At 39.5% G+C, this 13,039-nt stretch overlaps 1 protein-coding gene across 1 annotated transcript in view; it reads left to right on the plus strand.

Moving 5' to 3' along the window:
- Nucleotides 1-12,747, plus strand: part of LOC132816934 (interleukin-1 receptor type 1-like) — a 59,418-nt gene extending 46,671 nt beyond the window's left edge. The window contains exons 7-11 of the mRNA XM_060826958.1: nt 3,227-3,353; nt 3,462-3,607; nt 6,259-6,402; nt 6,510-6,671; nt 12,042-12,747. Of these exons, the coding sequence (XP_060682941.1) occupies nt 3,227-3,353; nt 3,462-3,607; nt 6,259-6,402; nt 6,510-6,671; nt 12,042-12,367 (905 nt within the window). The 3' untranslated portion in view covers nt 12,368-12,747. The remainder of the gene's footprint in view (nt 1-3,226; nt 3,354-3,461; nt 3,608-6,258; nt 6,403-6,509; nt 6,672-12,041) is intronic.
- The last annotated feature ends 292 nt before the right edge of the window (nt 12,748-13,039 follow it).

The raw sequence follows: 13,039 nt of genomic DNA on the forward strand, positions 1-13,039 counted from the left end.
TTGTAATCACAACTATTTTCTAGAATGTCAGGAAATTGTTCACTAAAAAAAATTGGTGAATACCTCAGTTATCACAGCCACATATCATGTCTCAGACCCTCGTGAATTAAATGTCTGGGATTCAAGATACATTGCATTTTTTTGTGTTCTTCTGTTTGGATCAGGAACATGGTTTTTGCATTCCATCACTTTATTCGCAGCATTGGATTGCATGTTTTTAAGGTGGAAAATTTACTTTAACAGGAGTTCATATGAAGTTATTGTATTCTTCCATGATTAACATATAGTTGATACAATGAACAAATGCCATGAGGATTGTTTCTGGGATGTTGAGACCAATGTAAGTCAAATTGCATGCCGTGCTATAACATGTTGAATTTCCTTTGGGGAAGCAGCCCTCTCAAAGAGTACCACCAACTGACAGTAAATGAAGCACTCGCATTGAAACCAGACTTCGAACAAAAAAAAACCACATATTGGTCTGAAATCCTTTAAAGCAGCATATAACACAGCTTATACCCTACAAATTGATGACAGCTCTTCCTCCTTGTGAAGGCACATTCTCCAGCACCCCACCCCAGTTGATTACAAACATTACCAACTGCAACTGTATTTTTTTAAAAATTGCATTGTACTTCTTTGCCTCAGACTACCACACGCAGGCAGCAGAGGGAGTCGGCTGTGCCTGCTGTATGCTGAATATTGGCTAGGCAAACTGAACTCAGTGAAAAATCACACACCAGGTTACAGTCCAACAGGTTTAATTGGAAGCATACTGATGTTGTGTGATTTTTAACTTTGTATACCTGAGTCCAACACCAGCATCTCCAAATCATGAACTCAGTGAAATTGTCTTTTCGACATCTGTTGCCAATAGCCAGTTTTAGTAGCCATGAGGAAAAGGTTGCCAAACAACATCTTAACAATCTAACTCTAAATGTGGTGCCCAAGCTGCAACACTGGCTGATATCCAATCAAGAAAATAAGACTTAATGTTACAACTGTGTAAGACAGCTGTGAAATCATAAAACTGAGACCACACCTGGAGTACTGTGTGCAGTTCTGGTCTCCAAATTTGAGGAAAGACATTCTGGCTATTGAGGGAGTGCAGCGTAGGTTCACAAGGTCAATTCCTGGAATGGAGGGATTACCTTACACTGAAAGACTGAAGCGACTGGGCTTGTATACCCTTGAGTTTAGAAGACTGAGAGGGGATCTGATTGAGACATATAAGATTATGAAAGGATTGGACACTCTGGCAGCAGGAAACATGTTTCCGCTGATGGGTGAGTGCCAAACCAGAGGACACAGCTTAAAATACGGGGTAGACCATTTAGGACAGAGATGAGGAGAAACTTCTTCACCCAGAGACTGGTGGCTGTGTGGAATGCTCTGCCCCAGAGGGCAGTGGAGGCCCAGTCTCTGGATTCATTTAAGAAAGAGTTGGATAGAGCTCTCAAAGATCGTGGAATCAAGGGTTATGGAGATAAGGCAGGAAGCGGATACTAATTAGGAATGATCAGCCATGATCATATTGAATGGCGGTGCAGGCTTGAAGGGCTGAATGGCCTACTCCTGCATCTATTGTCTATTGTCTGTTTGAGGGGACAGGTTGTTGATTTAGCACATAGAGATCACCAGGAAATATCAAAACCAATGGTACAAAATCAAGTGTTTGATGTCAAACAATCGCTATGTCAAATCTTTGTGATCATCTCCTAAAGTCTGAGCTATTTCTAGGAGAATGGGTTAAAGTTGTGAGGTTCAGTCCATATATTACAGAGATAAGGGGTATGTTTTATGAAGAGAGATTGAGCAGTTTAGGCCGATACTGTCTAGAGTTTAGAAAATTGAGAAGAGATCTAATTGAGGTATGTAAGATGTTAAAGGGATTGACAAAGTAGATGTAGAAAGGATGTTTTTACATATGGGGAAATGAGAGGTCATAGTTTGAAGATAAGGAGGAGCAGATTTAAAACAGATGAGGAGAAATTGATTCTCTCAAAGGGATATAAATTTGTGAGACTCCGTACCCCACCATGCAGTGGAAGCTGGGACACTGAATAAATTTAGACAGACAGATTAGCAACGGGGTTAGATTAGATTAGATTGCTTAGTGTGGAAACAGGCCTTTCGGCCCAACAAGTCCACACTGACCAGCCGAAATGCAACCCACCCAGACCTATTCCCCTACGCCTAACACTACGGGCAATTTAGCATGGCTAATTCACCTCACCTGCACATTTTTTTTTGGACTGTGGAAGGAAACCAGAGCACCCGGGAGAATGTGCAAACTCCACACAGTCAATCGCTTGAGGCGGGAATTGAACCGGGTCTCTGGCGCTGTGAGGCAGCAGTGCTAACCACTGAGCCACCATGCTCTTATGGAGATCAGATATGAAAGTGATGTTGAGGCGAAGATGAGATCAACCATGAGTGTATTAAATGATAGAGCAGGCTCAAAGGGCCGAATTGTCAATTTCTGCTCCTAGTTCTTATGTTCTTATGAAGTTAGAATTGAACCTGCAGATTTGCCCACTAGTGAAGACCTGCCGGTTGTCACAAATGACTAGAGCAGATGTGATGGAAATAGTTATGTCTGTTTCAATGAAAGCAGTAAATATGTAGCTCCACCAGGTTTCTAACTTGCTTGAATCCTTCATAAAGTGAGAGCTATTGATGGATCCCCGTTCAGCAGTGCTACATTCAGTAAATGGGCAAACAACCTGGGCTGGACTCATTAAAGTATTAAACGCCCTTGCTTACCAACTACGGTCAAGAGATTTATGGGTACCTTGAAAACAAACATGCTTACAGCTATAGCTAAGAGCAAATTATGAAGGCAAGAGCGCGATTACTTTGTCCACAATTACAATATAACATTTCATTTGATTTCTGGAAAGCCTCCAACTGCATACATCTTTGTATATCGTATGTATATGTATCTTCCTGAGCTACTCTGTGGAGCAGATGATCAACATTTTATGTAAAGGAGATGTATGCAAATGTTAGTGTTATAACCTGTAACCATATTTCAATTTCTTCCTCATTAAAATTCCAAACTTTATTCTATTCATGAGTTGAAATTTCCTCTCTTTAATAGAATGTAGATTTTTCTCTGAGATAATTTTGTCTAACTTTGTTCAGGTCAAGATGCTTTTGACATTGATGCAGTTCCAACTTTTCATTGTGGTGAATAAGAATGTTTTGTGTTTTGTTTGTGCAGGATCAAAATTGAACTTATCTTGCACAGCGTATACGGGATATTGTGATCCTTCCATAACATTAGTTTATTGGCTAATAAATAATACGTTTATTGAAGACTATTTCAGTGACTATCAAGTTGAATATAGGTATGCAGTTGTTATTTTATCAGGATTTACATGAGCGTATAATTTTCATGAAAACATACTAACAACAACTTATTTTGTTTGGCTAATGCATGTACTTTTTATTTCTAGTCACAAGAACAAAGACCAAGGCAACTATCATATCTCAAACATAGTTCTTCCTAATTTCAAGGAAGAGTATTATAATGAAGCACTTACATGTGTTGCCAGAAATGGTTTGGGGTATCAAATAGCAACAGTTCAATTTAGAAAATCAGGCAAGTAATTCATTATAACATTATAGAAATGGCAATTGTCTTCAGTCTTTGGGATCTTTCTGCTCCTGATACAGGACTTCTGGTAACTTGCATGTATGATTTTTTTATTGATGAACTTGCCTTGCTTTTTTACTAATCAATATCGAAGATTGATTTATAGTTGGCAACCATGATACAATAATCAGATTTGTCTGTCAGCTACCCTAACTGTAAAATTATTTGTGATTATCACTTTTTTGATAATGTTGGACTAGTGCAAGTGAGTTACTCAGCGAACATTTTCGAAGAAAAAGGCCTTAACAACTGTGGGATATAAACTGATTGTGTGTGTTTATCTGATGCCACTGAAAGGGACGTGTAACATGCTCCAAAGGTGACCAAGCCACTTAATATCTCCATTCCTCTGGATTGCTTATTGCTACAATTAGTGTTTGTATTTTAAATGTCTTGGCTCCTCTTACTGAAATTCCTGCCCTCAATCATTATATCATCTTTAAAATCTTTGATAAAAACACCACTTTGATTAAATCTTTATTTGGACCTCCGGATTGCTCTGGCACAGTGTCTGTTATTTCTTTCTCCTGATGCTTCCATGACATGCCCTAGATTGTTAAAGGCATAATTTAAATGCATTTCTGCCTAACCCTGTTGTACCCTGAAATTCTGTTTTCATTATTAGCATTAAAATCACTGATTACGTCTTGAAGCATATTGAGTTAATCTGATATGTACTTGTTAAATACCTTTTTAACTGGGCTGTTATCCCTTTAATAAACTGTCAAAGCAATGCTTATGTAAAATTGCGTGAATGAATGAAACTCACACCAGCAAATAGTAAATAAATCTCACAACACAGCTGAGGTAATTAGTTTAATGTCCTTTATTCTTTTATTAGGTACAGGTAAATTTTATAACTTATTTAGAGCATATAGGTCTAGTATTTTTAGCAAACATTTACTAACTTAAACGCCTCTTAATTATGAAAGCAGACCGGATAGGCACCCTTAATCTCATCATAGGTGACAGCCAGCACTTAGCAAATGTTTTAACTCATCTCCTGTCTCCCAGGACAGAAGTTCTTCAAACCTTTTTATACTATAGATAAAAATGTAACACCATAGTAATGGAATTTTAATAAGAACGGTGTACAGTATAAAGGGGTGCTTGTAAGAACTGTGTTGCTGCCTCAAACTTGTCCTGTGATTGCTGAATAAAAGAGGCTATTTTCGTCACTGACCAATTTTGAACACGATCCCACACAGGGTAGTGAAGGTGGTGTTTGGTACACTTGCCTTTATTGGTCAGTGCATTGAGTATAGGAATTGTGATGTCATGTTACATCTATACAGGAAATTGGTTAGGCCACTTTTGGAATACTGTTTCTAATTCTGGTCTCCCTGCTCTAGGAAAGATATTGTTAAACTTTGAAAGGGTGCAGAAAAGATTCATAGGATGCTGCTGGGGTTGGAGAGTTTGAACTATAGGGAGAGGCTGAATAGGCTGGGGCTATTTTTCCTGGAACGTTGGAGGCTGAGAAGTGACCTTTAGAGTTTATAAAATCCTGAGGCATAGATAGGGTAAATAGCTACGGTCTCTTTCTCAGGGTATGGGAGACCAAAATCAGAGAGCAGAGATTTAGTGTGAGAGGGGAAAGACTTAAAAGGGACCTAAGTGGCAACTTTTTCATGCAAAGGATTGTGGGTGTATAGAATGAGCTGCCAGAGGAAGTGGTGGAGGATGGTACAATTCCAACATTGAAAAGGCATCAGAATGGGTTCATGAAAATGAAAGGTTAAGAGGGATATGGGCCAAATGCTGGCAAATGGGACTAGATTAATTTAGGATTTCTGTTCAGCATGGACAAGTTGAACCAAAAAGCCTGTTTCCATGCTGTACTAATGTTTGTCCAGTTCTGCCTTTAAAGTATTCAAAGACTGTGCTTTCACTGCCATTTCAGGAAGATGGCTTCAAAGACTCATGACCCTCTGGGGCAAAACAAAATTGCCTCATCTCTAATTTTAAATGAGTGCCTCCTTATTTTTAACATAGACCTCTAGTTCTAGGTTTCTCCCATCATAAGAGGAAACATCCTCTTCACATGTACCCTGCCAAAAATCTTTTACTCTTCGAAACTCCAGCAGGAGAAGCCCAGCCTCTTCAACTTTCCTCGATTAAACAACTCTGTCAATCTCGGCATTAGTCTGGTAAACCTTCCCTGAACTACTTCCCATATGTTCACATCCTTCCTTTAATAGGTTGACCAATACTGTACCTACTACTGCAGCTGCAGTACCCTGTATAATTGAAACATTATATCCTTTCTTTTATACTTAATTCTCCTTGTAATAATATACCAATCCTGTATATCTTACAGTGAAAATTCTGTTTTAGTCATGACTGGAAATGAAACAGCTTTACAATATCTATTTCTGATGGATTAAAAAGCATTGAATAAATCTTCAAATGTCACAGCAAAGATATAAGTTTGTTGGCCTATTAAATTGGCACAATTGTTGTTTTTCTCTGCACTTTGCATGATGATGGGGTGAAATTAATTAATTAATTTTTTTTGTAATAATACTCCTAGAATGGTGCAAATGCATATCCTTATTAGGAATTTCTAAATAAAAGTATGTTTTGTGTATGTTCAGCTCCAGATTTCACAAAGGAGATAGTAGTTGTATTTGGCATCTTTGCCTCTGTTTTATTCATCAGCGGATGCATTTACAAGTTTTTCAAGATTACTATTGTGCTCTGGTACCGTGATACCTTTCCTGCAAAATACTCTCAACATGGTAGGTGCACATTCAAATTAATTAAAGCTTTGAGAAAATTGAGTGAAACATTTTCCAAATGAATGTTACATTCTGTTAAATTATACTAATGCTTTGTTCTTTTGCAGATGGTAAGAGTTACGATGCTTATATCATCTATCCACAAAGCTCGTGTTCATCATACTGTACCAATATCCTTGTCTTTGTTATGGATTTACTTCCTCAAGTTTTGGAATGCCAGTGTGGATATAAATTGTTTATACCTGGAAGAGATGATCTACCTGGAGAAGGTGAGAGTGATGAAGTGTGACTCATAAGGCTCAGTGGTCCTCAATTCTCACATTTGCAAAGAAAGGAAATATATAGGACTCTTTCAGCTAATTCCAATCACTCCGTATGAGATCAAAAAATGGCTGGCACTAGTTGCAACAAAGGTCATAGGTTCTGACATAATTCCAGCAATAGTACTGAAACAAACTTGCAGACTGCTGGAGAAACTCAGCAAGACCTCTGTAGAGAGAAAAACAGAGTTAACGTTTTGAGTCTAATATGATTTCTTCAGAACTATATGGTACTGAAGACTTCTGTTCCAGAACCAGCCATGCCACTAGCCAAGCTGTTTCATTTCAGCCATAACATTGACACCGTCCAGCAATAGTGGAAATTGTCCAGTTATGTTCTGGCCACAAGAAAACCAACTTAGCCAATTTAATACCCTATGAGTCTACTCTTGAACATCTTCAAAATGATGGAAAGGGGTAGTCAACGACACTGTCAAGAAACAAACTCAACTTCTATTTGGCCAAGACATTCAGCTCCTAATCTCATTATAACTTTGGTCCAAACATTGACAGCAGAGCTTAACTCCAGAGTGGAGTGAGAGTCAGAGTCAGAGCCATTGCCATTAACATAATATTTAACCAGGTATATTAAATCAAGTGTCCTAGTCAAACTGAATTCAATAGAAATTGGGGGAAATTCCCCACTATTTAGAGTCATGCCGAACACAAAAGATGACTTTGGTTTTTGGAGTTCAGTCATCACAGTCCCAGGGTATTACTGCGGGCAATGCTTAGGTTAGTGTCCTAGGCCTAACCATCTTCAGCGGCTTTGTCAATAACCTCACTTCCGTCAAGAGGTCAGAATTTCGCATGGTCACTAATGATTGTTCAGTGCCATTTTTATTTGCTTAGAAATGGAAGCATTCGATATTCATATGCAGCAAGATCTGGACAACATCAGCATAAATATTATTTGTCACTGAAGTGCTAATCAATAATCATCTCCGCTAAGAGAACATCCAACCATCTCCTTTTTGATATTCAATGACAATCACTGAATGCTTTCACTATCAACACACTCAGAATTATCAATGACTCATAACTAACCTGGACAAGCAATTTCAACACTGTGACAACAAGGGTATGTCAGAGGCTGAGATCCTGGTGACAAGTGACACTTCAAACCTGTCTCATCCATGAGACACACGTTCACCCACACAGTATCCAGACTTAGAACTAAGTTGCTCTTCCCTTATTACTGCTGAGTCAAAATCGTCCACTTCCTTCGGTCAAAGTACCTGCAACAGGTGGAAGGCAGCAGCAATGTAGGTTGAGCTACAATTACTTTGATGAACCAATACCAGACACATGTTTGGGGGTAAAAAAGAAACAATATTGTTAACATTAGCTGTACTTCTATTCTGGGGGATGACCAGTTGTAGAGTCATAGAGATGTACTGCATGGAAACAGACCCTTCGGTCCAACCCATCCATGCCGACCAGATATCCCAACCCAATCTAGTCCCATCTGCCAGCACTCGGACCATATCCCTCCAAACCCTTCCTATTCATATACCCATCCAAATGCCTCTTGAATGTTGCAATTGTACCAGCCTCCACCATTTCCTATGGCAGCTCATTCCATACAGTACTACCCTCTGCATGAAAATGTTGCCCCTTAGGTTTCTTCTATATCTTTCCCCTCTCACCCTAAACCTATGCCCTCTAGTTCTGGACTCCCCGACCACAGGGAAAAGACTTTGCCTATTTATCCTATCCATGCCCCTCATAATTTTGTAAACCTCTATAAGGTCACCCCACAGCCTCCGATGCTACAGGGAAAACAGCCCCAGCCTGTTCAACCTCTCCCTGTAGCTCAAATCCTCCAACCCTGGCAACATCCTTGTAAATCTTTTCTGAACCCTTTCAAGTTTCACAACATCTTTCCGATAGGAAGGAGACCAGAATTGCACGCAGTATTCCAATAGTGGGCTAACAAATGTCCTGTATAGCCGCAACATGACCTCCCAACTCCCGTACTCAATACTCTAACCCCAATAAAGGAAAGCATACCAAACGCTTTCTTCACTATCCTATTTACCTGTGAACTTCTCTTTCAAGGAGCTATGAACCTGCACTACAAGGTCTCTTTGTTCAGCAACACTCCCCAAGACCTTACCATTAAGTGTATAAGTCCTGCTAAGATTTGTTTTCCCAAGATGCAGCACCTCACATTTATCTGAATTAAACTCCATCTACCACTTTTCAGCCCATTGGCCCATCTGGTCCAGATCCTGTTGTAATCTGAGGTAACCCTCTTTGCTGTCCACTACACCTCCAATTTTGGTGTCATCTGCAACCTTACTAACTGTACCTCATGCTCGCATCCAAATCATTTATGTAAATGACAAAAAGTAGACGACCCTGCACTGATCCTTGTGGCACTCCACTGGTCACAGGCCTCCAGTCTGAAAAACAACCCTCCACTACCCCCTCTGTCTTCTACCTTTGAGCCAGTTCTGTATTCAAATGGCTAGTTCTCCCTGAATTCCATGAGATCTAACCTTGCTAATCAGTCTCCCAGGGGAACCTTATCGAACGCCTTACTGAAGTCCATATAGATCACATCTACTGCTCTGCCCTCAACAATCTTCTTTGTTACTTCTTCAAAAAACTCAATCAAGTTTGTGAGACATGATTTCCTGTGCACAAAGCCATGTTGACTATCCCTAATCAGTCCTTGCCTTTCCAAATACAAGTATATCCTGTCCCTCAGGATTCCCTCCAACAATTTGCCCACCACTGAGGTCAGGCTCACTGGTCTATAGTTCCCTGGCTTGTCTTTCTCGCCCTTCTTAAACAGTGGCACCACGTTTGCCAACCTCCAGTCTTCCTGCACCTCACCTGTGACTATCGATGATGCACATATCTTGGCAAGAGGCCAGCAATCACTTCTTTAGCTTTCCACAGAGTTCTCGGGTACACCTGATCAGGTCCTGGGGATTTATCCATCTTTAACCATTTCAAGACATCCAGCACTTCCTCCTCTGTAATCTGGACATTTTGCAAGATGTCACCATCTATTTCCCTACAGTCTATATCTTCCATATCCTTTTCCACAGTAAATACTGATGCAAAATATTCATTTAGTATCGCCCCCATTTTCTGTTGCTCCACACACAGTCCGTCTTTCAGTAGCCCTATTCTCTCCCTAATTACCCTTTTGTCCTTTATTTGTAAAAACCCTTTGAATGCCCCTAAATTCTATTTGCCAAAGCGCTCTCATGTCCCCATTTTGCCCTCCTGATTTCCCTCTTAAGTATACTCCTACTTCCTTTATACTCTTCTAAGGATTCACTTGATCTATCCCGTCTATACCTGACATATGCTTCCTTCATTTTCTTAACCAAACCCTCTATTTCTTTAGTCATTCAGCATTCGTGCTACCTAACAGCCTTCCCTTTCACCCTGACAGGAATATACTTTCTCTGGATTCTTGTTATCTCATTTCTGAAGGCTTCCCATTTTCCAGCCATCCCTTTATCTGCGAATATCTGCTTCCAATCAGCTTTCGAAAGTTCTTGCCTAATACTGTCAAAATTGGCCTTTCTCCAATTTAGAACTCAACTTTCAGATCTGGTCTATCCTTTTCTATCACTATTTTGAAACGTATAGAATTATGGTCGCTGGCCCCAAAGTGCTCCCCCACTGACACCTCACTCACCTGCCCTGCCTTATTCCCCAAGAGTAGGTCAAGTTTTTCTCTAGTAGATACATCCATATACTGAATCAGAAAATTGTCTTGTATACACTTAACAAGTGCCTCTCCATCTAAACCTTTCACACTATGACAGTCCCAGTCGATGTTTGGAAAGTTAAAATCCCATACCATAACTACCCTATTATTCTTACAGATAACTGAGATCTCCTTACAAGTTTGTTTCTCAATTTCCCTCTGACTATTTGGGGGTCTATAATACAATCCCAATAAGATGATCATCCCTTTCTTATTTCTCAGTTCCACCCAAATAACTTCCCTGGATGTATTTCCGGGAATATCCTCCCTCAGCACAGCTGTAATGCTACTCCCCCTCCTCTCTCACCTCCCTTTCTATCCTTCCTGTAGCATTTGTATCCTGGAACATTAAGCTGCCAGTCCTGCCCATCCCTGAGCCATGTTTCCATAATTGCTATGATATCCCAGTCCCATGTTCCTAACCATGCCCTGAGTTCATCTGCCTTCCCGGTTAGGCCCCTTGCATTGAAATAAATGCTCTTTAATTTATTAGTCCTACTCTGATTTCCAGCATCTGCAGTGCTCACTTTCTTTTAGATGAAAATAAAATATGAGAGAGCATTTTTTTTTAGGTTATGTCAGAGGCTGGGATCTCAGTGACAAGTAACTCACCTGCTGACACTTCAAACTTGTCTCATCCATGAGACACACGCTCACCCATACAGCATCCAGACTTAGAACTAAGTTGCTCTGTTGAGTATAGGCATTGCTAATAAGGTGAGTAATTAATCATCAATCCCCAGTTGGCCTTGTGAAGAGTCATGTGGACCTTGCATTTTTACTTGCTGTGACCTGTTTGGTTTAGGCTGGCCTGAACAGCTGTTTGGTAAGGAACTCCAGGAATTTGAGCTCGTGATCACAGAATACTTGCATATCAGGATAATGTGTCATTTCAGAGGTGGGCTTGGAGGTGATTGGCAAGTGCCAGCTACCCTGGTGCTTCTAAGTCATAACAAATTCAGGTTTGGAAGGTATCACCAAAGAAATTAATGTTGAGATATTGTGATGAATCTTGTAGCACTGCTCCTGCCATGCACCTAATGGAAAAGGAACAAATGTATAAGGTGGCACGCTTATCAGAGAGGTTGCTTCTTCTTAGATGGTATTGGATATTTTGTGTTGTTGGATTGGCAGTCATTCAGGCTAATGGAGTGTATTCCATGACTTGTATCTTGCAGGGTGCAGAATGACTTTGGTAAGGCGGAATGTGATTCACTCACTGCAGAATAACCAGTATCTGACCTCCTCTTGTAGCCATCGTATTTATAAGATGGATAATGGTTACCTGCAAGTCTTTAAGGATGAGATTTTAAATTTGGTTATGGAATAGTGTGTGAAGGGGAATGCAGCAAGGGAAAGATCAATGGATTTCTTTCTATAGTCTGGTGACTGCCTATATTTTATCTGCAATGCAGTGGTGTCCGCTTAGCCCTTGCAATTAATGTCTTCCCAACCTATGCAATCTGATCACCATTATTGTGGGAGGCAAAAAGCTAGGTGTAGCATTGGCATCCCAGAATGCACTTTTTCAGCTGTCTTGATTTGTTCATTTTATGTTTTCTCCATTTTTTTGTTCTTTTTAGATTACATTGAAAAAGTAAAATCAAACATCAAAGACAGTAGAAGACTGATTATTTTGATGGCAAAATCCGTTGATAAACAACTATGCACCATGTTTGAACAGCAAGTTGGATTGCATGATGCATTGATATCTAATCAAATAGAAGTTATTCTGATTGAGTTGGATTATCACGATAATTACAGTGACCTTCCAGAATCACTTAGACATATTATACAAAAGAAAGGAACTATTAAATGGACAAGCAGTGAATGGGAAAAAGAATCACCATCATTAAACTCAAAATTCTGGAAACAAGTGCGATACAAAATGCCACTAAGGTCTTCGTGATCTTGTTGTAAAACTGAGTATTACCAGACGTTAGAAATGCATTAAATAGCATTTCATCTTTCAAGAAAGTGCAGATATTTGGATATCGTACATTGGGTAATAGTGTAAACTGCAGCAGTGGGTGTTTTTGAACACTGGACAAATTTCTTTAGGTCCTTTCCTATTGTAACTTTGAAAGCTCATGGAAATCTGTTTGCAGTCTTAATAGCCTCAAGGTAACCAACCCCGTTAACCTGTTAACAAAGCCAAAGTCTTTCTTTTAATTATTTGCAATGTAGATTTAAAAGTGGTTTATTTTAAATTGGTGCTTCCTTATGCTAGTTTACAACTGTGTAATGCATACAGGATTATCCACAAATGATTCGTAAACACATATAAACATAAAGGTAATACAATTTTGTAAGTATTGCATTCCAAAAATAGATTTATTAAAACATAATACAATGTTGAATTTATTTTAAGTGAAGTTGAAGTAAATAATCCCTCTGTTGGAAGTTTTATTTGTTCTGCGCAATTATTTATAATATGAAGAACTTCAGGACCATAAAATGTAATAGCAGAGGTAGACAATTCAGGCTGTTGAGTCTGCTCTGCCATTCAATGAGATCATGGCTGATTAGATAGTCCTCAAATCCACTCACGTATCTTTTCCCTGTAACCCTTGATACCCTT

Source organism: Hemiscyllium ocellatum, chromosome 6 (genome assembly GCF_020745735.1).
Source record: "Hemiscyllium ocellatum isolate sHemOce1 chromosome 6, sHemOce1.pat.X.cur, whole genome shotgun sequence".
Classification (NCBI taxonomy): Eukaryota; Metazoa; Chordata; class Chondrichthyes; order Orectolobiformes; family Hemiscylliidae; genus Hemiscyllium; species Hemiscyllium ocellatum.